The 27464-nt window shown below is 44.1% G+C and overlaps 4 protein-coding genes and 1 pseudogene across 4 annotated transcripts; all 5 read left to right on the plus strand.

Moving 5' to 3' along the window:
* The first annotated feature begins 6417 nt into the window (after window positions 1-6417).
* LOC6054688 lies at window positions 6418-7020 on the plus strand. The gene is made up of 3 exons (XM_038265701.1): window positions 6418-6490; window positions 6558-6708; window positions 6775-7020. The coding sequence occupies exons 1-3, from the start codon at window positions 6418-6420 to the stop codon at window positions 6887-6889; spliced, it is 339 nt and encodes a 112-aa protein (XP_038121629.1). The 3' UTR covers window positions 6890-7020.
* Window positions 7013-8657, plus strand: LOC119765326. The gene is made up of 2 exons (XM_038248966.1): window positions 7013-8069; window positions 8131-8657. The coding sequence occupies exon 1, from the start codon at window positions 7054-7056 to the stop codon at window positions 7645-7647; it is 594 nt and encodes a 197-aa protein (XP_038104894.1). The 5' UTR covers window positions 7013-7053; the 3' UTR covers window positions 7648-8069; window positions 8131-8657.
* Window positions 8658-8775: 118 nt separating this feature from the next.
* On the plus strand, window positions 8776-11164 carry LOC6034322 (annotated as a pseudogene).
* Window positions 11165-14825: 3661 nt separating this feature from the next.
* Window positions 14826-16023, plus strand: LOC6034324. Its single transcript, XM_038265708.1, has 4 exons — window positions 14826-14963; window positions 15088-15314; window positions 15375-15750; window positions 15815-16023. The coding sequence occupies exons 3-4, from the start codon at window positions 15587-15589 to the stop codon at window positions 15957-15959; spliced, it is 309 nt and encodes a 102-aa protein (XP_038121636.1). The 5' UTR covers window positions 14826-14963; window positions 15088-15314; window positions 15375-15586; the 3' UTR covers window positions 15960-16023.
* Window positions 16024-16162: 139 nt separating this feature from the next.
* Window positions 16163-22033, plus strand: LOC119770574 (serine/arginine repetitive matrix protein 1-like). Its single transcript, XM_038265721.1, has 7 exons — window positions 16163-18933; window positions 19001-19209; window positions 19273-19776; window positions 19832-20011; window positions 20067-20276; window positions 20337-20843; window positions 20904-22033. Exons 3-7 carry the CDS (start codon window positions 19683-19685, stop codon window positions 22031-22033), a joined length of 2121 nt encoding a protein of 706 aa, XP_038121649.1. The 5' UTR covers window positions 16163-18933; window positions 19001-19209; window positions 19273-19682.
* Window positions 22034-27464: the final 5431 nt, after the last annotated feature.

The following is a 27464-nucleotide window of genomic DNA, read 5'->3' on the forward strand; positions in this document are numbered from 1 at the left end:
GTGGCCAATCCTGTCAAAATGGCCATTTTCATTACCAGTATCAAAAACCATGAATTTTGATACCCATATTGCCCCAAGTCGTATGGTTCGATAAATGTCCCCCCGGTAGAACCTTCCCTCAGGGCCATTGCCACTCCGGGTGTGGCCAATCCTGTCGAAATGGCCATTTTAATCACCAGTATCAAAAACCATGAATTTTAATACCCATATTGCCCCAAGTCGTATGGTTCGATAAATGTCCCCTCGGTAGAACCATCCCTCAGGGCCATGGCCACTCCGGGTGTGGCTAATATCCTACCAGTTTGGTCCCAACCCCATTGCCTTGAATCATTCTGGTTTCCGAGTGACCGTTCTAACAATGTTCTTTAGAACAGAATTCCTCCCAAGTTGGTGCATAACCTGTGTCTTTCAATGTGTGTATGTGTGTGTGTGAGCAATAAAATTACCACCGTCGATCCGTCTCTGACGGATTTTCAGTCAAAACTAAATTGTTCAGAGGCTATAGACAAATCCAGCGAAAGCTCAACGCTGCTTTTTGATGGTGAGAGATTTGACAGCTCCCATACTAAATGTCTCGATTTTCATACTTTTTGTTAATTTTCTTCTAAAATAAAACACTTAACATACGAAAACTATATATTTTTGGTGCCCAAAATTCCTGCTGAATCGAATGGTGTACTTATCTCAATTGCAAATTTTTTGAACAGTTTTTATTTTAATAATATTCTAGACACATTTTGTGCACCTAATCAATCAATACTTTTATCACAAATAATCATTTTATTGCTTAAAAATTGAGTTTTCCTGAGCTCCCATATTCAAATACATGGAAGCTGTCATTTCTAACACCATTGGCCACCTAGCGGCCATTTCAAACTGGATACGTCTATCTGTTAGCTTAAATAGTCCGCATGAAATGTGGCAACATGGTGCAAATTTTGCCTCGTCTCCTGCTTTCTTGGAACTGTCACGCGAGAATGTTGCACCATTGTTGCCACATTTCATGCGGACTATTTAAGCTAACAGATAGCCTCTGAACAATTTAGTTTTGACTGAAAATCCGTCAGAGACGGATCGACAGTGGTAATTTTATTGCTCACACACACACACACACATTGAAAGACACAGGTTGTGCACCAACTTGGGAGGAATTCTGTTCTAAAGAACATTGTTAGAACGGTCACTCAGAGCAGAATGATTCAAGGCAATGGGGTTGGGACCAAACTGGTAGGATATTGGCCACACCCGGAGTGGCCATGGCCCTGAGGGAAGGTTCTACCGGGGGGACATTTATCGAACCATACGACTTGGGGCAATATGGGTATCAAAATTCATGGTTTTTGATACTGGTGATGAAAATGGCCATTTTGACAAGATTGGCCACACCCGGAGTGGCCATTGCACAGTGTTCGGAATGGCAAAATTAAGTGGAATAAATTGATAACTCTTTTATTTGACGTCCTAGTCAAATGGTGTCTTCGGAAGAGTTGTTGTACTTGATAAGGGCTATCTTTTGAAGTTATTGACATACAGGATGACGACCTTCCAGGGTGTCAACCATAATTAACTTTGTTGGATGACGTTGTAGGGCTTTAGTGTCTTGGGCAAAGTTGTAGAGGAGAAAAATTCATGAAGGTTGGTCAAAGGCGTCAAATTTGTAGCTCTTAATCTACTCGAGATATACGCCAGTTTTGCAAAAATGGTCCAAAAATCACTTTTTTGTGATAACTTAAAATGTTAGCGTTTTAGCGGCCTACTATGTTCTAAAGAGTTGTTTATGACATAAAATTACATATCTTTGCCGAAAACAGCAAAATGTTTTGAGCTTTTATTGAGGAGTTATAACCATTTTTAAGTGATTTTGAGCCTATTTTCAAGTTGCAATGTTTTCAAAATGGCGCATTTTGGCGCAAATCCGAACAATGCACCTGAAAGTACACACTTTCAACTACAATTTCCTGAAAATATCTTCGTGTATATATTTTTAGATATCTCAATTTGAATTTGCCGATTTTTAATCAATTTATTTATAAATGTTATTCGAAATCATAATGAATACAAAGTGAAAATCGGTAAATTGAAGGGTAAATTGATCGATTTTCATGGAAATTACATTGTCTATGAAAAAATACGACAACCTTTCCAGAGTGACCACATACGAAAGGAAATACTTAATTTTAAATACGAACAATTATTTAAAATTTTCACTTACATTATTTTTGGGAAAAACATGTATTTATTCATAATTTGAAAATGTGTATCAGAATTTTAAGCATGAACAATGTTTTACTGCGGGCGTCAATAATTAGAGTTCACGCGCGGTGATACGACCGCAAGATAATGGTCGCATGACAGCCGCAAGACAACCGCAGAACAAATTTTGGCTGTTGTCATAGGTTGCCTTGAGTTTTGAGCTGACTTTTGGAAAATATTCAAAACAAACCAAGTTGACAGCCAAATCAACCAGAATTTCAGTTCAACTTGCTGATTTTTATAAGGCGGCAATAATCTCCTGTCACTCACAGCGAAGGAGAAACGTGATTTTATCTCGCAATAAGCAATATTAAAATCGATCAATTTACCCTTTCAATTTACTGATTATTACCACGTTTCAATAAGATTCCGCTTAAAAATTATAAATAAATTGATTAAAAACCGTCAAATTCAAATTAAGATACAGTGGACTCTCTCGTTGTCGATATTGAAGGGACCGTCGAGAGCAGGAGTTATGAAATTATAGAACAAAAAATCAAAGCAATCTATTTGAAGGGACTGAACAATTTATTGACAGCTGGAGTAATATTGATATCGAGAAGATCGACAACGAGAGAGTCCACTGTATCTCTAAATCGACACCGATAGACACGAAGATATTTTCAGAAAATGTAGTTGAAAGTGTGTACTTTCATGTGCATTGTTCGGTTTTGCGCCAAAATTCGCCATTTCTAAAACATTGCAACTTGAAAATATGCTCAAAATCACTTACAAATGGTTATAACTCCTCAATAAAGGCTCACAACATTTTGCTGTCTTGGGCAAAGATGTGTAATTTTATGTCAAAAACAACTCTTCAGAACATAGTAGGCCGCAAAATGCTAACATTTTAAGTTATCACAAAAAGTGCTTTTTTTACCATTTTTGCAAAAATGACGTAGTAGATTAAGAGCTACAAATTTGGCGCCTTTGACAAACTTCCATGAAATTTTCTCCTCTACAACTTTGCGCAATACACCAAAGCCCTACAACGTCATCCAACAGAGTCAGTTTTTGGTTGACACCTTGGAAGGTCGTCACCCTGTATGTCAATAACTTTAAAAGATAGCCCTTATCAAGTACAACAACTCTTCCGAAGACACCATTTGGCAATAAAGGAGTAATCAATTTATTCAATTGCCCTGAGGGAAGGTTTTACCGGGGGGATATTTATCGAACCATATAAATTGGGGCAATATGGGTATCAAAATTCATGGTTTTTGATACTGGTAATGAAAATGGACATTTTGGCAGGATTGGCCTCAACCGAAGTGGCCATGGCCCTGGAGAAGGTTCTACCGGGGACATTTATCGAACCATACGACTTGGGACGGTACCAAAAACTATGAATTTTGATACGCATATTGCCCCAAGTCGTATGGTTCGATAACCCCTGTAGAACCTTCTCTCAGGGCCATGGCCATTCCGAGTGTGGCCAATCCTGTCAAAATGGCCATTCTACCATGAATTTTGATACCCATATTGCTCCAAGTCGTATGGTTCGATAAATGTCCCCTCGGTAGAACCTTCCCTCAGGGCCATGGCCACTCCGGGTGTGGCCAATCCTGTCAAAATGGCCATTTTCATCACCAGTATCAAAAACCATGAATTTTGATACCCATATTGCCCCAAGTCGTATGGTTCGATAAATGTCCCCCCGGTAGATCCTTCCCTCAGGGCCATGGCCACTCCGGGTGTGGCCAATCCTGTCAAAATGGCCATTTTCATTACCAGTATCAAAAACCATGAATTTTAATACCCATATTGCCCCAAGTCGTATGGTTCGATAAATGTCCCCCCGGTAGATCCTTCCCTCAGGGCCATGGCCACTCCGGGTGTGGCCAATCCTGTCAAAATGGCCATTTTCATTACCAGTATCAAAAACCATGAATTTTGATACCCATATTGCCCCAAGTCGTATGGTTCGATAAATGTCTCCCCGGTAGATCCTTCCCTCAGGGCCATGGCCACTCCGGGTGTGGCCAATCTTGTCAAAATGGCCATTTTCATCACCAGTATCAAAAACCATGAATTTTAATACCCATATTGTCCCAAGTCGTATGGTTCGAACCTTCCCTCAGGGCCATGGCCACTCCGGGTGTGGCCAATCCTGTCAAAGTGGCCATTTTCATCACCAGTATCAAAAACCATGAATTTTGATACCCATATTGCCCCAAGTCGTATGGTTCGATAAATGTCCCCCCGGTAGAACCTTCCCTCAGGGCCATGGCCACTCCGGGTGTGGCCAATCCTGTCAAAATGGCCATTTTCATTACCAGTATCAAAAATCATGAATTTTGATACCCATATTGCCCCAAGTCGTATGGTTCGATAAATGTCCCCGGTAGAACCTTCCCTCAGGGCACTGGCCACTCCGGGTGTGGCCGATATCCTACCAATTTGTTCAAAATCATTTCGGTATTCCGGTGACCGTTCTGGCAACCGTCAATATCTTCTTGGAACTCCTTCAAGGTTATGCACCACCTGTTTCTTTCAACGTGTGCGTGTGTGTGTGAGCATTAAAATTCCCAACGTAAGGTCCTTCTTTGATGAAAGTCTGATGGACACTAAATCCTCCAGAGGCTAACTTTTAGCTTAAATAGTTGGCACGGCATCCACGCAACAGAAACAGAATGTCACGCCGAGGGCATGCGACGGTAACGCTACATTTTCGAAAAATTTTGCATTGACACCGCAGATAGAGCTTTAAGACAAAGTCCTTTGTCAAAAAAGCATTTCGTTGTTTATTATTTATTTTATTAGAGTAAATTTTCAAAAGGTCCTATGCGACAAAAGTAAACAAACTGAGTTATTTATTGCATTACATTCTGCAAGCTGGAAACTACACTCACCGCTAATCCAATTTCTTCAAAGCCTTTTATTTTTAAAGTTATTGATAAAATACAAAACAACCTAAAAGCATTCTTAATAAATTCTACACCAAATAAATATAGGTCGTTTTACCACACGGGAGTCCTATGTGCAATCGAGTGAAACGTGCACATAGAACCGTAGCAAATCAACCTATGAAACATTAATATAATTTTTTAATGCTGACGCACATATACACGCTTACTGGGGGAACTCAATTTTTAAGTTCGTTCAAGCAAAATGAAGTTCGGTTCAGCGATGTCAATTTTAAGATGGGTTTGTTTTGATTTTATTTCGCAAATTTGAGATCACTGAACCGAACTTCATTTTGCTTGGTGACTTTGCTGAAATTTAAAAAGTGACAGTTCTAGGGACTTGGCGTTTTCAAAGCGGGTGTTCTGGTAAGTTTGCCAAATTAATTTTTTTATTAAAAATATCACTTATTTGTATGTTTTACAGCATCATTCATGGCGCACCGAGTTGATTAACACTCTAGAGAAACCGGAAGCCAAGAAGCAGCAAAAGTTGTTTCTACAGGGCGTTGCCATCCAAGAGTAAAATCAACAAATACTTCCGGAATTTTTCGCAGTTGTGCTTTACCATCTTTTTGTATTTTAATCTTTCGATATTCAGCTCTTGATACTCATCGATGACCCTCCTGGAAGACGACCGTCCCGCCGGAACCACCACCCATCGAAATGTCCGCCGGTGGAAGGACCGCCGGAAGCAGTTGAAAGCGACCGCTGACGGCATCGCCGGTGGCGGCTAACAGGAAGGTTCAGGCCGCAGATTCAGCGCGTTCTCCTGCACGACAACTCCACACCAGCTTCGTAACGCTGTAGCTGCTCCCTCGTCACAAAAGTTCGGCAACAATCTGGGCGACTACTTGCTCTCTCGATAATCCCGGCCGCGGTCAAGCTTGGAACCGATCGAGGTCCTGTTCACGGTATGGCTGGCCGCCCTTGGAACGATCATGGACCGCTAGTTCACGTCCCGGATGACTATTCCGGTCAGGTGCAATCTGCCGCCCAGCAAATTCTCGATTATGGTCTTCGCAACATGGCGCAGCCGGAAAAGGTGTTGAACGATGGACAAACTTTGCTACTGCTTGACTCGACCACGAATCTGCCGTAATTCCGCGGATGGGACAGTCGCGATGCGTAACAGTTGCTCGAAACCCCGCTCCGGAAGAATATTAAGAAACCTTAAAGGTTGGGACGGAAGTTTCGCGGCTGCCAATCAGTTCGTAATCGAGCCGGATTGTGATTAAAAGGGAGTAATCTTGCCCGAACCATGAATCCGAATTTGCTTCCGCCGCCCCTGGCGACAAGTGCCATCGACCTGCTGCAGGAGATGCTCCTCGAGCGTGGGGCCATCCGGGCCGACTTTATGCTGTACCAGGACTTCGGATCTGCTGCTGGTTCCGCATCAAGGCAAGTGTGACGCCGACGCGGCCCGCTTTCGCAACACCGGAAACCGACTCTATCTGGACGGGAAGTATGGGGAAGCTTTGGTGTGGTACAACCGGAACATCTGCTTCACGGAGAAGGAGACGGACCAGCTGGCCACGGGATACGGGAATCGGTAGGGCGGGAGGCGTGTGTGGTTTGATTGAGGTTATGTTTTGATGTATGTTTTTTGAATTTGAAGGTCGGCGGTTTACTTCGAGCAGGGCGAACAGCAGATTGCCGCTGGCCGTTCGAAGGTTCCAAGTCCGCGGATGGTTATTAATGTGGACATCAAGCCCTCCTGGCCAAGGGAATAAGGTTTGATCACCGGCGAATCCTGGTCGCCGAATAGGACTTTAATCCGGGGACGTGATTATGTGCGGAACCGCTGCTGACGGTGATTGACTTCAAGCTGTGCTACGAAAACTGGGGAGTCAAGTTCAGCAACAGCTTGATTCCTTGCCCGGGCTGCGTCTTCTTCATGTACTGCGGCGAGGAGTGTCGGCAGAAGAGCTGGAATCTGTGGCATCAATTCGAATGTCCGGTAGCCCCGAAGCTGCGCAATTTCTCCAACTTTAATCTCCTGAGCACTCCACGTCAGTTTTTCTACGATCTTTTCCTGTTCGATGACAATTTGGCCGAGCAGAAGCGGTTCGAGTTCGAGTTGGATTACAGCAACCTGGACCGACGTGAGCTGATCAGAATTCTGCACAACACGGAAGCTCGTCGCAACCCGATCGGAGAGTTGAACGGCTACTTGAAGGCAAAGCTGATTTCTTACGGTTACTTCTTGGTGTTCCAAGCGAATCCACTTATGATAACGGTCACCACTGGCCGTCGGAACTATACGATCCAAAACTTGAACAAGCTCGCTCGCCTAGCTACCACCCTGCTCTCAAACAACCGCGACTATCTCGGGCGCATCATTTCCTGGATCTTTCCGGCCATCCCCGCCAACATCCACATGTGCGATCCGAACGCGCACACGGCCTTCGAATCCGGCCGCATGAAGATGGTGCTGCTACGACCGGTTCCTGCCGGCAAACCTTTCGTCGAGTTTTTCGGACCAATCTAGTGGAGTTCCAACCCGGAACCGCGCTCCCCAGGAATGCGCTGTATTTGGATTCTAGATAAGCGTGGTTTGCCGGCGGCGACGCGGGTGCGAGATCGACTCGGAGCGAAGCGTTTTTGTACGCCAACCAAACTATTAACCAAGTGCTCTACAGGACGGTTGGGTTTCAGTGAAAGGACAGCGTGCACAGCACCAGCAATCGGTGTGACGATCAGGACCAGGCACTGCACAAACAGAGACGCATTGACGTGGAGGTGATTGTTCCGACGCCGGACTTTACCGGGTGGAAGGCATCTGCACATTCTGAGCAGGATCCACGTGGGCTGTCTTTCGGCCACTCCGCCTACATGCCGGAACAGAATTGGTACCGTGTTACCAAACTCTTGCTGCTGGCCACAATGAACACGATGACCAGATAACTTCCGGTAGGTGAAACAATGATTTGTTAGGTCATTTTAATGTTTTTTTCTTTTTTCTTGATTCTAGGTGCAAGCAGTGATCGGAGGCAAGCTACGCTGATCGCATCGCACGTGGTCCGTGAGTAGGACTCGGTCAAGCATGTTGGCCTGCGAAAAATCAAGTCTTCTAAGCTTTCGCGCCCGGACATCAACGATAGATACGACCGTGGCAAGAGTATCCTGAAACAGCACGCCAGCACAATTAGAACCTGAAGTTTACGAAGAAGCCGCGCAGAGGAGCATTGTGAAATTTATTTTGGAACCGCTGAGCAAGCTGTTGATGCAGGTCGTCGGGGATGTGGATACCCTGGCCAATGCTGAAAATTCTCGTGACAAAGGAGGAGATCAAGTACATTATAAGGCCGCTGTTGAGGTTGATTTATATTCGGTTCATTGGTGATTTTTATGGGTTTGTGGACATGTGCGTTGAACACGCAAGATTGGCCAAATTTACACGGAATCTGCCAGGACATGCTGAGCTGTGACCAGAACGCGCAGTTGATGGTGCACAGCTCGAAGATTGTACGTTTTTCCAGATGTTGGCGCGGAATATGAGCGGGACGTTGCACGCCGGGCAGTAGGTTCGAGTGCTTGGTGAGAACTACTCGTTCGTGGACGAGGAAGATTCCTATACGCTGTAGGTCGGGCTATTGTTGATCTACGAGGCGCGTTTAAGGTCGAGTTGAACCGCGTCCAGGCCGGGCATTAAATTATCATCGCCGCTTCGAATCACTCTACTATCACACGTCGTCAACATGAACGAGGACGTGTTTATCTACCGGCCGCTCAAGTTAAACACCCAGTCCATCATCAAGATCGCCATCGAACCGGTCAACCCGTCGGAACACCCGAAAATAATGGACGGCCTGCGCAAGGTCAACAAATCCTACCCTTTACTCGATTGCATGAATCCGGCGAGCACGTGATCTCGGCACCGGTGAACTCTACCTGGACTGCGTGATGCACCTGCGCAAGATGTATTCCGAGATTGACATCAAAGTGGCCGTGTCGTCGAGACGAGTTCGCTCAAGTGGTTCGCCGAGGCGGCCAACAAAAAGAACGATGATTGCAGAACCGCTGGCGAAGACCCTGGCCGAGGACGAGGCGTGTTTTTCCGAGTCAACTACGACTGGGATTTGCTCGCATCACCAGCGATTTTGGCCTTCGGCCCGTACAACACCAGCACACACATCCTCGTCGACGAAAAGCTGTCCGTCGACTGCCTCAAACAGTACAAAGCGTTGGCTTATCGGGTTGAGGAGTACGGTGAGTGGTTCCGGGGGGTTCGTTTGGGGGAAGTTATTAATTAGTATCTTCTCGCAGCATTCAACCATGGCACGGTGAAGCAGCTGCTCAACCTGAAGGGAACCATTCCGGTGCGGTACAAGGGCAACACGTACCACATTCCGGTGGCGACCTAGCTGCTGGACACGCATCCCAGGTACGCGCCCCTTTGTTACGTCCAGCCGACGTCCGACATGCACATCAAGGTGTCCATGTACGTGGACCACAGCGGAAGATCTATCTGCCGTACTTGCACGACTGGAACTCGGCGCATTCGGACCTGCTCGGGCTCATACAGGTGATGATCGTCACCTTCGGGGATTACCCGCCGGTTTACTCCAAGCCCAAGAATGCGGCCAAGACGGAAGTGATGCCGCTGCAGCAGCAGCAGCAGACACCGTATCCCACACGTAAGTGCGGGGATCTCTTTGGAATTTGGGAATTGTTATCTTGAACAAGGCTTCTTTGCAGAATCTTTCATGCCTCAACCGCCGACGAGCACCCAGAGTCCGTACTGTCCGTATCCGCAGCAGCAGCAGCAACAGTTCCCACCGTACCCGGCGGCCGCCGGAGGAGGATACGTTGGCTACGGCCAACCGTCCGGAGCTGGAACCAGCTATCCACCGTACATGCCGCAGGGAATGCCCACAGCCGGCGGTTACAACACCGGATATGTGAGTAAAACTTGAAGAAACTTCTTTCTCAGGCGTTAATAACTTCTCCCCGTAGAACCCGTCGGCCCAGGGCACCGGAACCATCACCGAGGAGCACATCAAGGCCTCGCTCGTCAGCGCCGTCGAGGACAAACTGAAGCGGCGCATTCAGGAGAAGGTCAACCAGTGTCACGTCAAAGACTCCATCGTGCAAGGCTTCCAGTTGGGCTCGCGCGATGGACCGCTCTGCGAAGAACCCATTCGGAACGTCAAGTTCAAAATTATCGACCAATCCATCGCCCATGAAACGTTTCACCGCCGAGGTCGCCAAATCATCCCAACTGCCCGTCGAGTCGCCTACTCCGCCTTCCCCATGGCCACACCCCGCCTCATGGAATCGTATCTCTTCGTCCAAGTGCAAGTCCCCGCCGATTGCGTTTCCTCCGTGAACACCGTTCTTGCCCGGCAACGTGGCCACGTCGCCCAGGATGCACCCGTCTCCGGTTCCCCGCCATCGAACGCACGCCGACCTGCGAACGCACACCCAAGGCCAAGTCTTCTGCCTGTCCGTCTTTGATAGCTGGCCGATCGTCCCCGGTGATCCGCTCAACAAGAGCATCGTCATCCGGCCGCTGGAACGTAATCGTTATTCTAATCGTCCGAACCGATAGCCCGCGCAACCTTGTCACCGAACTCTCCAACGATGTCGACAAGTGTCACTCGCTAGTCCTCGTCCACCCGTAGTCAATTCCGTTGAATTCCGCTAAACACGATGTCCCGGGTGGCAATCCTCCGGTACGAGCAGTAGCACGAAGGTTTGGAGGAGGATCCGTTGCTCCTAATGCTGAAAATTATGGAATTAAGTTAAATTATAACACCATTAAAATTCAAATAAAATTAACAAAAAAATAGCCCAAAACGACAATTTCCTTTTCACTATCATTCCGAACCGATATCCGTCCCCCGGAACCATTTTTTTGCTTTCCTGGAGGATTTTTCCGGTACCCAGCCCATGTCAAATTTGAGATCGGCTTCACCATGTTAAAATTAAGTTCGGGTACTCGATGTCAAATTTGTATGGCTACGGTTTGCGCCGTTTTGATTGGATCCACTCAAATTTGAGTTCCCCTGGTAAGCGTGTACATGTACATGTTTATTGAGTTTATTTGAAAATATGTACACGGTTACTGAAAATCGCACTTTTGTGAGTTCAGAAATCGCACTTTTGGGAGTTCGCTTAATCGAACTCAAAAAAGTGCGAAATCGCGAACTTGAAAAATGGTAAAAATCACCAAAAAACAAGTTCAGTTAAGCTGTTTGAGTGGACCTTGGACTGGGCCGACGGGACTCGAGACCGGAGGAGAATTAAAGACGACCGCGTACTAAACTAAACGTGTATTTGCTTCTGATCGCATCGAGTGGTGAAAGAAGAATGACAGCGTGTTTTCCTTCTTGTTGATCTTGTCAGCCAATCAAAATCTGACAGTTGTGCAGGGTTGCCAATTCACCGGTGGGGAGCCACCGGAACATTCTCCCCCGCCTTGAGGCACCTGAGCCTCAATCCTTTCCTCGGCGTTTCTCGACCGTGGCATCTCGCTTGACCGCGCTGCGTTGTTCCTGTCGTGACGTTTCCGCTTTCTGGGGCTGGCACCGAATCGTAGAGCAGCAGTCGTACGATGATGCGTTGATCGTCGAACCGAGAATGATTCGACCAGGTGATCCGAGTAGTTGTTCCTTGTTGTAATGTAGATTTCCGATCTGTGTTCTCCAGCAGCGCTCGGCTGAGAGTCAGCTTCCTCGACGTCCGTCCGACGTGACTTCCTGTTCTGTTCTGCGTAAAAGTGATCTTGTCCAAGTTTGCTTGTTCTTCCATTGAGTTGATGGATTGATTCCTTGGCACGTTTGATGCGGATGACACTGTATGTGCTGACGGAACACCACCGTTGATCTTGACTTGTTTCCACTGACCTGAGGCACGAAAGACATCAATAGACCGTGCGAGGTCCTGCTGTTCCGGCCGTTGCCGCGCTGAACCACAGTGCTCCTGTTCCCGCTTGATCAGGCGCCCGTTTTCCCTCTGGCTCACATGGTGAGCGCTTGTTGCTTGCAGTTGCTGCCCGGTGGCCACAACCTTCTCGCTCGAATGCGGCAGACCGAGTCTGGCACGGACCTTGGAACCCAGCGATGCTTGGAGAAGAGCCGCGTCGTTTCCCCGAACACTGACAGCTTCAGTTGGCAGAATGTGGGCCTTCCGCTGTGCTCCTCTTGAATCTCGTGCCTCCATCTTCGCGTTGTTGTCGCTGACGGATGCCTTCTCTACGTCCTCTGAGAACGTCTCCGGACCATCCTTGCTCCGATTCCAGCTCGTCCAACCAGGGTGGAATGTCGACACCTCGATTGGGGGAAGAAGCTTCTCCGATTGGGGTAACCAGTTCGATATCTGGATTCCTCCCGTTGGTTCGATGTTGTAATCTTCCAGCGCAGAATCCATCACCGGTGCCGCCGTTGGACCCAAAACGGGCGCGCAACTTGGCAGCTGTTTGCCATCTGCATCGCCGCATCCCACTGCTCCAGACTGGCCGTTGATCTTCTTCGCACCATTGTTGTTTGTTGTTGTCGAAGGACCCGAGGAGGGTGCACGATTCGACACCGAATTGCTGCCATTCGAATCATCGTTGCCTTCACGAACGGCTCCGAACTGGCCGACGCACGTTGCGTTCCATTCCTTCACCTCGATGCTGAACTTCCGGATTTCCTCCAGCAGGCTTCCGGTGCTACCGTTCCGTGGAACTGCTCGAACCGGTTTGGTGCTCGAAATGTGTTTTTCGAGCAGTTCCTTGGCTCCTTGGTAAGCCGCCTTGAATTCTTCCGCTTTGAACCGCGCTGTGGCGATTGCTTCCGGATCGTCCAGAATCTCCTCTATCCGCTGCTGTGTCCACCGGAAGTCTCCAGCAAGTCCGTGGAGTTGGTCGAGCCTTTCTGTTGCCTCGCTGTGGGAAGCCTTCCGCTCGGCGAGTTTCCCGGCTGCCGCCAACACCCCGTTCACACGCAGTAAATGCACCGTTCGAAGGTGCTCCAGTTTCTCCATGGTAACCGATTCCGCGATAACCATCCGACGACGAAGGACCAATGTTTGAGTGGACCTTGGACTGGGCCGACGGGACTCGAGACCGGAGGAGAATTAAAGACGACCGCGTACTAAACTAAACGTGTATTTGCTTCTGATCGCATCGAGTGGTGAAAGAAGAATGACAGCGTGTTTTCCTTCTTGTTGATCTTGTCAGCCAATCAAAATCTGACAGTTGTGCAGGGTTGCCAATTCACCGGTGGGGAGCCACCGGAACATAAGCGAACTCCCAAAAGTGTGATTTTGGACTTAGCAAAATTTTAGAAATTTTGTTGAAACGTTTCGATCAAAGTTTTGTCATTCGTTGTTGTCATTTTTGTGCGATAGGGAGTTTTGTTTGTGCTCCGGAGGATTGGTAAGAAAACCGGAGTAGGTCAAAAAGTGGTCCACCGTTTGACAGATTGCTTACCAAAGTTGGCAAAGGATTAGGTCCAACGGTGAACGTTTTTTTTCTGGACAATATCCCGTCCCCCGGGGGACGGATTGAGTTGGGAAAAGAATTATTCCACCGGTGGACGGATTTCCTGACAACGTTCCGTTGCCCGGATTGCCTTTTATTTTTATTTTTTGACAGTCTTGAAAAAGGAATCCGTTTTCCGGGGGACGGATTGTCTCCAAGAGTTGGCAAAAAATCAGTCCACCGGTGGACGTATTGCCTACCAACCTTGGCGAGAAGGTTTTGCAAGAGGAATCCGTCCACCGGTGGACGGATTGAACGCCAATGTTGGCGAAAAGGTTTGGTCCACCGGTGGACGGAATACTGGACAAAGTTTTGCAACAAGAATCCGTCCACCGGTGGACGGTTTGCCTGCCAACCTTGGCGAGGAGGTAGACAAAGTTGTGCAAGAGGAATCCGTCCACCGGTGGACGGATTGCCCGCCAATGTTGGCAAAAAGGCTCGGTCCACCGGTGGACGGAATACTGGACAAGTTTTGCAAGAGGAATCCGTCCACCGGTGGACGGATTGCCTGCCAACCCTGGCGAGAAGGTGGACAAAGTTTTGCAAGAGGAATCCGTCCACCAGCTGGATGTGACCTCGGCCGAGGACTACCGCAAGCTGCGCGAGTACGAGCAGGAAAAGTTCCTGAGCATGGTAAAGCAGGTCAAGGACGCCGGAGCAACGTTTGCAATCCGACAGAGAAGATTCGACGACGAGGCAAACCATTTGCTGCTGCAGCAGCATTAAAAGGAGGCTCCAAAATCCATACTTTTTTATAAATGAGTATTTTAATCAATAAAACTAGCGCCGAGTTGTTAATTTATTTTAAACTTTCATTGTTTTCATTTCAAACCCTAAAGAGAAATAAAAAAAGCGCCCGAAGATAGGCAACCTCTAAACCTGTGAAATATTTCCCCATGCTCGAACTCGGCAAATCATGAAAATCATGATTTTGCCAGTTCGACCCACTTTACCAAAAAAAGTGTTATTCGAGTTGAACTCGAAAAATCATGATAATTACCATTTTTTTGGTTTTATTTGGTAAGCGTGTATAAGTCGTTTTTTAATAAAATTATAAAACATAAATATTTTACAATCTTCATGTTTGTACAATCCACGCACAACGTGTAGTCATCAGCTGGAAGAGAGCATGAAATGTTTCAATGCTGTCAAAACAAAAGAGAGAAGTTCAATTCAACCTATCTGCACTCTCTCGAATTTGACAGATACTACCACCCAAAAACTTGGGAGCATAACACCAACAAGGCAGCATAAAAAAACATAAAATTTGTGCATATAGGTCGTTTTGTACGGTTTAGTTTTTTGTTGTTTTTAAAGGCGATTTTTCATTGATGGAGGTAAGTCTTCATAAAATAGATAAGTCAGTTTTTTTTGTTGAAGGAGTGGAGTAATTTGGAGAGAGTTTTAACAGGTTTTAAAGTGAGAGTGATAATTATTTTTTGTTTGTTTAATTTTTCCCAGAAGTGTCGAGGTGTGCAAAACGCCGCATTATGCCCGGCACGGAACCGTAGCCCAATACAAGCAGAACTCGAACAAGATACTTATCCGGAAGTTGCCGTCTCCAGCTGTTGGTCGCGGGTGCTGTTCTGGTGTGAAATTACCTGCTGATGTTTTACTGCGCTCAGCAGTGTTGCTGGCGGAGTATAGTGACATCATTCTTCGATGTTACGCTGATCGTACCGCTAGTGGTAAGTTCCTCGGTATTTTCCTACTGTGAACAATTGCTAAACTCACGCCTCCAAATACAGCACATTTCGAACGAAATTTGGAAGCAGGCAATCGTCTACGTTCCAAGGAATCCCTAAAACTGCCGGCGGTGCCAGAATCCAAGCTGAAGGCAACGAAGGCTAAGTTGTTGGCCCACCCGGAAAATCAGCGCCGCTAGCTGCAGGCCGTCAAGCTACTCCGCGTTAGGTAGATCCTACTGCGCGCGGCCAAGTACACCAAAAAGTATGCCCGCATGGAGCATGAGGTGGTGGACAAGGTTAAGAAGGCCGGAAACATCTACATTCCGGGCGAGCCGAAGGTTGCCTTCGTCATGCGTATCTGTGGTATCATTATCAAGTTGAACAAAGTTACCAAGAACTTGCTGCGTATAACCGCCCGACATCAACTGGGGCTTGCTTAAGTTCGCCAAGCACCGATACAACCGAATCCCGACTACGGACTTCTTCGCGTGATCGAGCAGATGCTGCGTGCCGCGTACAAGCCTCAACACTCCGACCTGTGACTGGCGCAAGTACAACCACTACGGCGAAGACGGAGACTTTGGCAACCGCAAGGAAAAGATCAATGAGCTGATCAAGCGTATGGTTTACTTAAGTGATACATAGCGCGTTGAGGGAGAGTGTTGAATAAAACAAAACCAGGAATATAAATAAATTAAGTTTGAGAAAATCCTGTATGTTTAGTACTTCATTTAGGCAGCAATCGCGTGTAAGTTGAACTCACACACACATGCGCGGTCATGTCCGTCGTCTAGCTGTTGCCACGCGTGTTTCAAGCGCTGGTATTCCATCTTCCAGGGGAACGCCAACTAGACCAGCTGAGTAACGTACAGCAGATCACCCTGCTGAAAACGCTCCTTCTAAATTCTAACTTTTGCGTCAACGAACCGCTGGATGGCAATAATCACCGGAGACGGCACAACTAGGAGCACGATGGTAAACGAAAGGAGAGACGGTCAAATTAACTAGCAGATTGACCAGTACCTGCTACCTGACGAAGGTAATTAGCTAGAAAGCAGGGTTCAGATCCTCTCAACACGCAGTTTACAACCACCCAGAAATTGTTGTCCGTCAGCGCAGGTTCACAGGTTGGATGGAATGATCAATTTGAACAAAATAGCGGTTCCGGAATGACAAGAGTCGACGATGAATGCTGGTGCTTACTGCGTGGACAAATAACATAAATGTAATTCTGTCAAAAATGCGATAATAATGCAAAATCTAATATAGTTTCAAGAAACCGCCAAAAACCTGCAAAAAAAAGTTTTTATTCACGTATATTTACCCAACGAGGTTCACCGAGTTGGATAAATGTACGACTCGCTCTGAAAAAATCAAGTTTTTTGCAATTCAAAAAAACACCCTGTGAATGGAATTATAAGTGAAATGTTCATGTAGTTTTTTCAATTAAATAAAAAAATAACAGTATTACTTTTCGAAATAAGTGCTGAAAAGTTCACTAGAACTTTTCAGCATTTATTTTGAAAAGTGTTACTATTTGATTCTGTTTCTTTTGGTAGAGAAAAGTAGGCATAATGACAGGCAAAGTAAGTAGTGTCGCGACGGAATTGCAAAAAGACAATTTCAAAACAACGCTGAATAGAGAACACCAAATTAAATAGAAATGCAGAGCAGTTCATAAAATTTCATGTTCTTGTATGTTTTTATTCCTGTTAATAAAAAAATATGTTAAATGAAAAGAATAATGCTACTTTTATTCATTTTATTTATACAATAATTGCATCAAAATACTTTTTGAGGCCCCGAATCCCCTACAGGAACTGGGGATGGTCTCGAACGTAAAGATGTGGGTTTTGTTTGTTGGCAAGACTTGTAAACGGAACCATTCCGACCATGCCGGACAACATCACGAAACGTGCCTCGAAAGGTGCACTTTTCCACCGTTTAGACCCTACAACGTTGTCAATCAAATATCGAATATTGGTCAAAATGTAATCTTTGGCGCACTGCACGCGTACGCTAACGGTTAACAGTTTCTATCACAAAGATGCTCAGCCCCAAAAGTCTGGACACGATCAAAACTTTAATCCGGTGTTGATCCGTAACAGGTTACCAGTGTGGGAAACTAGATCCAGCACCGTCTTCAACAGGACGCCGTTCAGGTTTAAGCATGTCGCGATGGAGACGATTCCCTCCTCGATGCTTTTGGCAGTCGAACAATCGACCGGATCGAGCAAAATGATACGGACTTGCCAGACCGACGACCTTGGCCCTGTTCACCGGCTTGGAATGGCCATGCATATCCTGTCGCTCGACATCTTCTTCCGCTCGGTGTACTCGGTCATGACCATTCTGGAAAGAGATTTTTTGAATTAAAAGATTGTTTTGGTAATTTTCAAAACGATTCCACAAACCAGACTTGAAGCAGTTAGTACATAGATTTTTCAAGTCCATGTTAAAGATCAGCATCAGATGAACAGCAAAATCACGACCTGTGGCTGTTGACGGCACTTGTTGATGGTCATCTTGTTCTAGGCTTTCCGCTCGTTGCTGGCTACCGTCCGTGTAATTTTTTGCCAAGTCGTAATCGTCTCCCTGCTCGGAAAATTTAAATCGACTTGATGCATTGCGTGGCCGCGAACCCGCCCAAAATCATCCTTATTGTTGCGTCATGGATTTGTAAACAGTTGACCGAGATTTGGACAAGCTAAGTAGTTTTCCGACGAGATCTGTAATAAAAATTAAGCAGGAAAAAAACGAACAAATAATGAGCTGTCACCGTACCGGAAACTCGAAAAAAAACTTACCTTAACACAAGTTATTCAGCTTTACAACATTAAAACACTTAAAAACGGCAAAAAGCAAAAAAAAAACAACCACAATTTTCAAAACACGAAGAGTTCTATGCGTACTCTGCAAAATATTATTTCTAGAGTACTTTTTCAAAAGGTCCTATGCGCCAAAAGTAAACAAACTGAGTTAGTTATTGCATTATATTCTGTGTACTCAAAACTATACTATCTGCTAACCCGATTTCTTGAAACTCTTTTATTTTAAAATATATTATTTATCTACAAAACAACCTACAACTATTCCTAGTAAATTTCAAACTAAATGGTTATAGGTCATATTACCAACTTATTGTTCTATGTGCATTCCAGTCCAACGTGTACATAGAACTGTAGCAAATCGACCTATGAGCAATTATAAATATATTTTAATCATCATACACATACGCTCTCATCAAAATGACCTATGTTAAAAATAAAATGAATATTTAAAAAATAAATTATACGTCGATTTTGTATGAAACAGAATCATTAAAAATTTTAAAATCTTCAATGTATGTACAATGTATCCGATTCTCGCGAAGAGTGTAGTCATAAGCCAGGAGAGAGCATGAAATGTTTCAATGCTGCCAAAGCCGAAGGGAATAGCGCAAAACGACCTAACCGCCCTCTCTCGAATTTGACAGATTGAACGCGAGCATAAATTGGATTGAACAAAAAAGCATAATTTTTGTTTTGACATTAGTGAGAATTGCTCTGTGGTTTGCACACGTGTTATTTCAGTTTGTAAGAAATCCTCTAAACAATGTCCAAATTGCAGTTACTTCTCGGTAAGATTAGTTATTTTTTTTAATCAAAACGTAACGTCAATGATTATTTTTAATAATATTCACTCAGATGCTGCTAAGCTTTTGAGCGAAGAAGACTCCGTGAAGTCAAGCGGTAAAACAACAAGAAATCTGGGTTCATTTTGGATTTGAACCTTAGTGTCGGCTCCGGTACTTCTCGGCCGTCATTTACCGGCGGAAGATCTTTTGCGGAAGTCTCCCGGTCCTCTACAAGCAGCGGGAGATCTCGGTTGTCCAGGAATGGAATTTTCTATTCTGGTAAAGTTGCTGTGATTTGTTTTAGTTCATAAAGAGTGTATTAAGTTTTCGTTTTGTTTATAGCTTCAACTGAACCGCAACCTCCGAATTTAAGCTCAGATTTGGACTTTCCCATATTGACCGTAAAAAAAAGCTCCAGCAAAATTCGCCCAACAGCTCGTACTCCTCGAAAGACCCTTGTGGAGCTTAACGGACCAAGGCGTCATCCACAAGGAACCGAGTCCAAGGTAGGTGCCGAAAACCTGGTGTCGGGAACTCAAGGTGTGCAGGTCAAGTTAGCGAATCGCTGGTCTTCGGCATCTGTTGATCATTTGCATACAAACGGCGGTTCCGACTCTGGGCTTCCGTTGACAGTTGTGAAAAGTTCGAACAAAATTCGCCCACCTGCTCGAACTCCTCGAAAGCCTTTGGTTGAGCTGAACGGGTCAAGGTGTCATCCGCAAGGTACCGATGCCAAGACAGGTGACCATTGGATGCCATCCGAACGGCCAACTTCGGTACTGCCGTACTTGGAAAACTCAGAGAAGGAAGCGACACCCACATCAAGTCCTTTGAAGGAACGGAACGGTATGTAATATGTTTAAACGGAAAGATGCAAGTTACATAAATCATTTTGTTACAGAGACGAAACATCAGAAACAAAAAGAAGATTCCGGAAATTTGACCGTGCTTGACATTACGTTCGGCGATTTCAACGCGCCAATCACATCTACGCCTAAACCACGAATACCTCATTTGCTGCGGGACTCGGTCGATAGTCAAAGAGAAGAAATTGAGAATTTTCCAGCAGTTTCCGTTGATGGTTTGTATTTGTTTTTTTATGGTCAAATAGTATCTAACGTGAGTTATTTCCGCAGAAATGGACGACAGCTCGCTGAAACCTTCTATCGCAGATCGGTGGTCATTTGCAGGATGGGCAGGCCACGACCCGAGACCAGATGTCCAATCCCTTACAGTTTGCATCCCGATGGAAGGTCCAGCTGGAGCGTTCCCCGGCGCAATCGATCTTTCGGTCCAAACACGATCTGGAAAGGAATTGTTGGATCGTCCAGTTCCGGCACCGGCCGGTATGCAAATCTAACCTTTTTAGCGTATTGTTGGTTACAACCTGAGCTTTTTCTTTACAGTTTTGCGTTCCACTGAGGGTAAACCGCAGCCGAAGTCGACGGAAATGTCGACAACCCCCCCTTCGTCTCGGGAAACACCGACTGATCGAAGTTTTCAACAGACGCCGCAGGATCATCGTAATCTGATATCCTCGGTGCATCAACGTCCGGATCCGGATCGCGCTAAACCGCAGCCGAAGTTGACGGAAACGTCGGCAAGCTCTCCTTCGCCTCGGAAAACACCGACTGGTCGAAGTTTTCAACAGACGCCGCAGGATCGTCGTGAGCCGATATCCTCGGTGCATCAACGTCCGGATCCGGATCGCGCTGAACCGCAGCCGAAGTTGACGGAAACGTCGGCCAGCTCTCCTTCGCCTCGGAAAACACCGACTGGTCGAAGTTTTCAACAGACGCCGCAGGATCATCGTGATCCGATATCCTCGGTGCATCAACGTCCGGATTGCGCTCATGTCTTAACCGACCGCACCAACTCAAATACCGCATCGAGTCCAGCTTCAGCACCGGCCGGTATGCAAATCTAACCTTTTTAGCTTATTGTTGGATACAATCTGAGCTTTTTCTTTACAGTTTTGCGTTCCACTGAGGGTAAACCGCAGCCGGAGTCGACGGAAACGTCGACAACCCCCCCTTCGTCTCGGGAAACACCGACTGTTCGAAGTTTTCAACAGACGCCGCAGGATCATCGTAATCCGATATCCTCGGTGCATCAACGTCCGGATCCGGATCGCGCTAAACCACAGCCGAAGTTGACGGAAACGTCGGCAAGCCCTCCTTCGCCTCGGAAAACACCGACTGGTCGAAGTTTTCAACAAACGCCGCAGGATCATCGTAATCCGATATCCTCGGTGCATCAACGTCCGGATCCGAATCGCGCTAAACCGCAGCCAAAGTTGACGGAAACGTCGGCAAGCTCTCCTTCGCCTCGGAAAACACCGACTGGTCGAAGTTTTCAACAGACGCCGCAGGATCGTCGTGAGCCGATATCCTCGGTGCATCAACATCCGGATCCGGATCGCGCTAAACCGCAGCCGAAGTCGACGGAAACGTCGACAAGCCCCAGTTCGCCTCGGGAAACACCGGCTAGTCGAAGTCATCAGGTGACGTTGCCGTATCTTGAAGTCAACGATTCACCATGTGATGGAGGTGATCAAAGTATGGACGAGAGTGACGCAGGCTCGGGTGAAGATTACTCCAGCGGTAGTGGCGAAGAATGGGAGCCAAACAGCGAAGACGAAGATGATCCAGCAGATAAATTGAACGATACTTCATTCCTCAACGATTGTACGATTCGAGAATACTTCGAGCCCTTCAAAAACTTTATGCCGGATGATGAGGAACCTGCCAAACACAAAAACGGCTCGCAGAAGTATACCCGAAAAGGAGTGCGAGCAGCAAGAGAACGAGGCACCGGATATGTTCGCCGAAACGGCACTGTGGTCCCGGGTAGGAAGCTGAAAGCTCCCTGCAGTTGTTCCAGATCTTGTGGCGAAAAGTTTACAGAAGAAGTGAGAACGGAAATGTTCGTTAACTTACTACAGATGAAGAGAACCAGCCAGCATCAATTTTTGGCATGCCATGTCGCAGTGACAAAATCAAAGCGTACTCGAGTAAGTAAATACACACACACACGGGGGGTGGGGGCGGGGGGTTTGGTGGGTAGCGGAGCATATGTCCCCATTCTAGGTCAACAAAATTAGGCTTGGTCAGTCCAGAGAAATCATAATTTCGCTGGACGCCGAGGAGTAAACATAAACCTGGACCTGGAAGCAGATGATCAATTCTCTACAATATCGGTATTTTTTTCAATTTTAATTTATTTTTTTTTTAAATCCAGCTGAATGGCGTAGGACTACGTAAAGTTTTTATATGTGGACATAGGGTTTTTTCACTTATTTTTATTAGGTCCTTTTAGGTGCTACGACTAGGTTAGGACCGAGGAACGAAAAATAAAATAAAATCAAAATCAAAATCAAAATCAAAATCAAAATCAAAATCAAAATCAAAATCAAAATCAAAATCAAAATCAAAATCAAAATCAAAATCAAAATCAAAATCAAAATCAAAATCAAAATCAAAATCAAATCAAATCAAATCAAAATCAAAATCAAAATCAAAATCAAAATCAAAATCAAAATCAAAATCAAAATCAAAATCAAAATCAAAATCAAAATCAAAATCAAAATCAAAATCAAATCAAAATCAAATCAAAATCAAATCAAAATCAAATCAAAATCAAATCAAAATCAAATCAAAATCAAATCAAAATCAAATCAAAATCAAATCAAAATCAAATCAAAATCAAATCAAAATCAAATCAAAATCAAATCAAAATCAAATCAAAATCAAATCAAAATCAAATCAAAATCAAATCAAAATCAAATCAAAATCAAATCAAAATCAAATCAAAATCAAATCAAAATCAAATCAAAATCAAATCAAAATCAAATCAAAATCAAATCAAAATCAAATCAAAATCAAATCAAAATCAAATCAAAATCAAATCAAAATCAAATCAAAATCAAATCAAAATCAAATCAAAATCAAATCAAAATCAAATCAAAATCAAATCAAAATCAAATCAAAATCAAATCAAAATCAAATCAAAATCAAATCAAAATCAAATCAAAATCAAATCAAAATCAAATCAAAATCAAATCAAAATCAAATCAAAATCAAATCAAAATCAAATCAAAATCAAATCAAAATCAAATCAAAATCAAATCAAAATCAAATCAAAATCAAATCAAAATCAAATCAAAATCAAATCAAAATCAAATCAAAATCAAATCAAAATCAAATCAAAATCAAATCAAAATCAAATCAAAATCAAATCAAAATCAAATCAAAATCAAATTAAAATCATTTTTTTATGTCTTATTACAGGTTTTGAATTCGAGGCGCAAAAACACCCGGAAGTACTTCCTGCCGGGAGTTAATGGGCGTATAGAAGTGTGTAAAAAAATGTTTAAGTCGACATTCGATGTCGGAGATGCGACTATAAGGACCATTGCTCAACAACTCTCCAATGGCATGCCAACAGATGACGGGCGGCTGACCAACAAGAGCAACAAAATTGTGGACCCTAAGCACGTAGAGTTTATTCGAACGCACATTCAATCCTTCCCAGCAAGTGAAAGCCACTACAATGTGGCAAAGTCTGAAAAGATGTATTATAATAGTGACTTGAATTTAAGTATCATGTATCGTTTGTACAAAACTGAGTGCGAGGGCAAATATGAGCCTGTGTGTTACGACACTTACAGACTAATATTTAAACCAATGAAAATTAGCTTCAGAAAACCAAGAGTGGACACATGTGGAGAATGCGATAAACTTTTTCTGCAGGCTAAGCTTAGCGAAGGAGAACAAAAAGAACAAATATTGGCGCAACACGCTGAACATCGAAAAAAAGGTGACTTGATTTATCAAGAGAAGAGCAAGGACATGCAACTAGCAAAAAGCGCGGTAGACATATGTTGTGCAGCATTTGACTTGGAAAAGCAGCTTCCGACACCCAGCCTAACGTGCGGAAAAGCATTCTACGCTAGGCAACTATATACTTATAATCTAACGGTATACCAAACACTTGAAGGAAACAATTCATCAGATTGTTACTTGTGGAATGAAACACAAGCCAAACGAGGGTCCCAGGAGATAGGTAGCTGTGTTTTGCAACATTTGGAATCGTTGCCTGCCACAGTTCAAAAAGTTATTTATTACAGCGACCGCAGCGGCGGACAAAATAGAAACAAAAACATAGTTTTTATGTTTATGCTTTTCATTGAACGCTGTAAAGCAATGAACAGGAACTTAGTAATTGAACACAAGTTCATGCAAACGGGACATTCCCATATGGAATGCGACGCAATTCATGGGGCAATAGAGAGAGCTAAAAAGCGAAACAGCACAAACATCGAAACCCCACACGACTGGGCGACATTTATTTCGGCTATTTATCGAACGACACCAATTAGAGTACATGAATTAGACCAATGTGAAATACTAGCATTAAAATCTTTGAAACAAAGGTACAAAATTCCTAAGAAAAACATGTTAGGAGATCCCTTAAAATTCGGTGACATTATGGTCTTGCGGTACAATACAAACTGCCCGGGTTTAGTTAATTATAAATATCACGTTAGTGATGAATTTTATCGATGCTTCAAGCTACTACCGACCGAGGAAGTAATGCGAGGTATAAATCACATTGTTTTATCCCCAGCATTCTTTGAACCGGTACCAATACCTGATGTCAAATTGAAGGATCTACAAAAACTCATGCCTTTTATCAAACAAAAAGATTTTTATACAAGTTTTCTCAAAAAGTTAGTCCCAGGAAAACGAGGTCGCAGGGCGGCGTGCAATATAAGAGATGATTTTGATGCCGATTTGTCAGAAAGTGAGGAAGAAGAGGAAGAAGATGGTACTTAGATGTAGGTTGTAGGAGTATGAAGACAAAGAAAACGATGTAAATGTGTTGTATAAACTGTAAAAATAAAAAAAACTGTTTTAAACGCTCAATTTTGTTTCTATATAAATAGAGTGCGCACTTAAGGCTAGTATGGAGATCGGAAGGAAAGGGGTCAAGAAACAGCTTTACGAACAGCAGAACAAAGGAGAGGGAGCGATTTCTTGGGGCTTTTCTTCACCCTCTCTGACTTGCTTGCGCTGCCGCTGTTGCCCATTTGATTTTTTTCTTGACCGGCTCCTTCCGAGGTGCGTATACCGCTTTAGAAAGAAACCGGTCAAGAAAAAAATGAAATGGGCAACAGCGGAACCGAAAGCAATCCAGAAAAAGTAAAAAAAGCCCCTAGAAATCTCCCCCTCTCTTTAGTCTGCTATTTGTTAGGCCTTTTCTTTGGAGCTGCGTTCTGACCCTAGGAGAGGGTGAAATGCAAATGGACAAAAGCGAGTACAACTAACTTGGACTAGACTAGACTAAAAAACGCTGCATTTTGTCGTGATTGGGTTATCTTTTTTGTTTCAACTTGGAAACAGGTTTTGTTTTTCTTCTCTATAAAAAAAAGTCTTTATATCCGTCCATCAGTGGGGACATAACCACGCCCATTTATTAATTCAAGTGGCATTTAATCGTCATCCTCCTCAAAAGTCGTGAATGAGCCCTGTGCTGACGAAAAAACTAGCAATGTAATTGGGTCAAAGTATTTTTAAACAATGAGTGTATCCTGCTCACGTTAGGGGAGTTAACATTAGGATTATTTACAAACTTATATTGGCTCAATTACATTGTTTTGTTTGAATTCTGCTCACAATCACCTTCCTGACGTTGTACACGAATTATCGTTTGCGCAAGTTGGCGGAGGGTCGACCAGAGAGGACCCCGTCGATGTAGAGAGCATCCAGGACGTCCAGGTACCGGATCTGACAGCCCTTGGCCGTGCCCTTTCCCGCCAAGTGCAGCGCAAGATCGAACGGTGGTTCTATCTAATTTCCGACGCAATGAAGCTTAAGCTTTGTAGTTTCTGAAATTATTTTATTCGATGTACAATCGCTACCTTATTATTTATCCATAAAAAAAACGCACCTGTATTCGACCGTACATTGATTGCTATTGCTTTAAAAAATAAAACACAACAGTAGTATGTGCGCTCACAGCATGAAAGGCGGATAGGACAATTTTCCATGTCAAAATATCCAATGCGCCAAGGTAAACAATAATCATTGTTTACATTGGCGCATTGGTTAATTTAACATCATAAATTATCCTACCCGCCACCCATCTGACAGAAGTCTGATTGGTTTTAATGGTTTCTCTCTCCTCTCACGCGCTGGAAGCATTGAAATATTTCATGCTCTTCGTCAGCTGCTGCCTACACGTTGCGAGAGGGTTGGACATACACTGTTATCAAAAAAGTATTGCTTTTTTAAATCGAGATTTAAATTTTATTTCATAAAGTTTTATGTGCAATGCCACATGAATATAGTCCAATACGTTAAGTCTTATGTGCAATATTTGTCCTATGAACGTGTCCTATGTGCACTCATAGGTTGTATAAACCAAATTGCTTCAGAACTAAGTGTAATATTAACTTTTATATGATCCCGAGTTGCACACTTGAAAAGCATAACTCTAGACCCATTTGGGCGTTTTCAGAATCGAAAAATACCCAAGCGTGTTTAAATGAGATTTAAAAATGTACACCAAAACTTTGTCATCAAATTTCTCAGATTGAGGTTTTTGCACATAGGACCTTTTGAAAAAGTACTCTAGAATTTACATTGCCGGATAGGATGATTTGCCAGGAACCTATCTGACAGTTGTGGACGAGAGCGCTGATTGGTTGTTTCGTTCTCCTAACGGTTTCTCTCTTTCGCGCTGGAAGCATTGAAACATTTCATGCTATCAATGCTGTTACCTACACGTTGCGCCAGGATTGGGTGATCATAGTTATTATAAAAAAGTTGTTATTTTTAAATCAGGATTTAAAGTTAATCTGAAAAAGTCCTATGTGCAATGCTACACGAGTTTGGTCCAATGTGTTATGTCTTATGTGCAAAATTTGTCCTATGAAACGTGTCCTATGTGCACTAACAGGTCGTATGAAACAAATTGCTTCAAAAATCAGTTTAAACTAGACTTTTGATTATTTCCGTTAATCACACATAAAAAGCATCATTTTAGGTTCATTTGGGCGTTTTTAGAATTGATAAATACTCAACCGTGTTTAAATAGGATTTAAAAATGTTCCACAAAACTTCGACATGAAATTTCTCAGAATGAGGATTTTGCACATAGGACCTTTTGAAAATTTACTCTAGATTTCTTTTAAACATTAACTGTTATTATTTCAATCTCGAAAGAAAAACCAAAAAGCGCCCAAAGATAGGCAACCTCTAAACCTGCGAAATATTTCCGCATGCTCGAACTCGGCAAATCATGAAAATCATGATTTTGCCAGTTCGACCCACTTTACCAAAAAAAGTGTTATCCGAGTTGAACTTCAAATATCATGATAATTACCATTTTTTTGGTTTTATTTGGTAAGCGTGAATCAACCAAAACTTTCCCCTTAATTTTAACGTGTGCGATGTTTTTTTCATTTTTATTTATGTTTCGATTTTGTTTTGCTCTCGCTCTTCTTCGCTGGTCCGCTGCGCTGACAGTTT

Source organism: Culex quinquefasciatus, chromosome 1 (genome assembly GCF_015732765.1).
Source record: "Culex quinquefasciatus strain JHB chromosome 1, VPISU_Cqui_1.0_pri_paternal, whole genome shotgun sequence".
In the NCBI taxonomy this organism is placed as follows: Eukaryota; Metazoa; Arthropoda; class Insecta; order Diptera; family Culicidae; genus Culex; species Culex quinquefasciatus.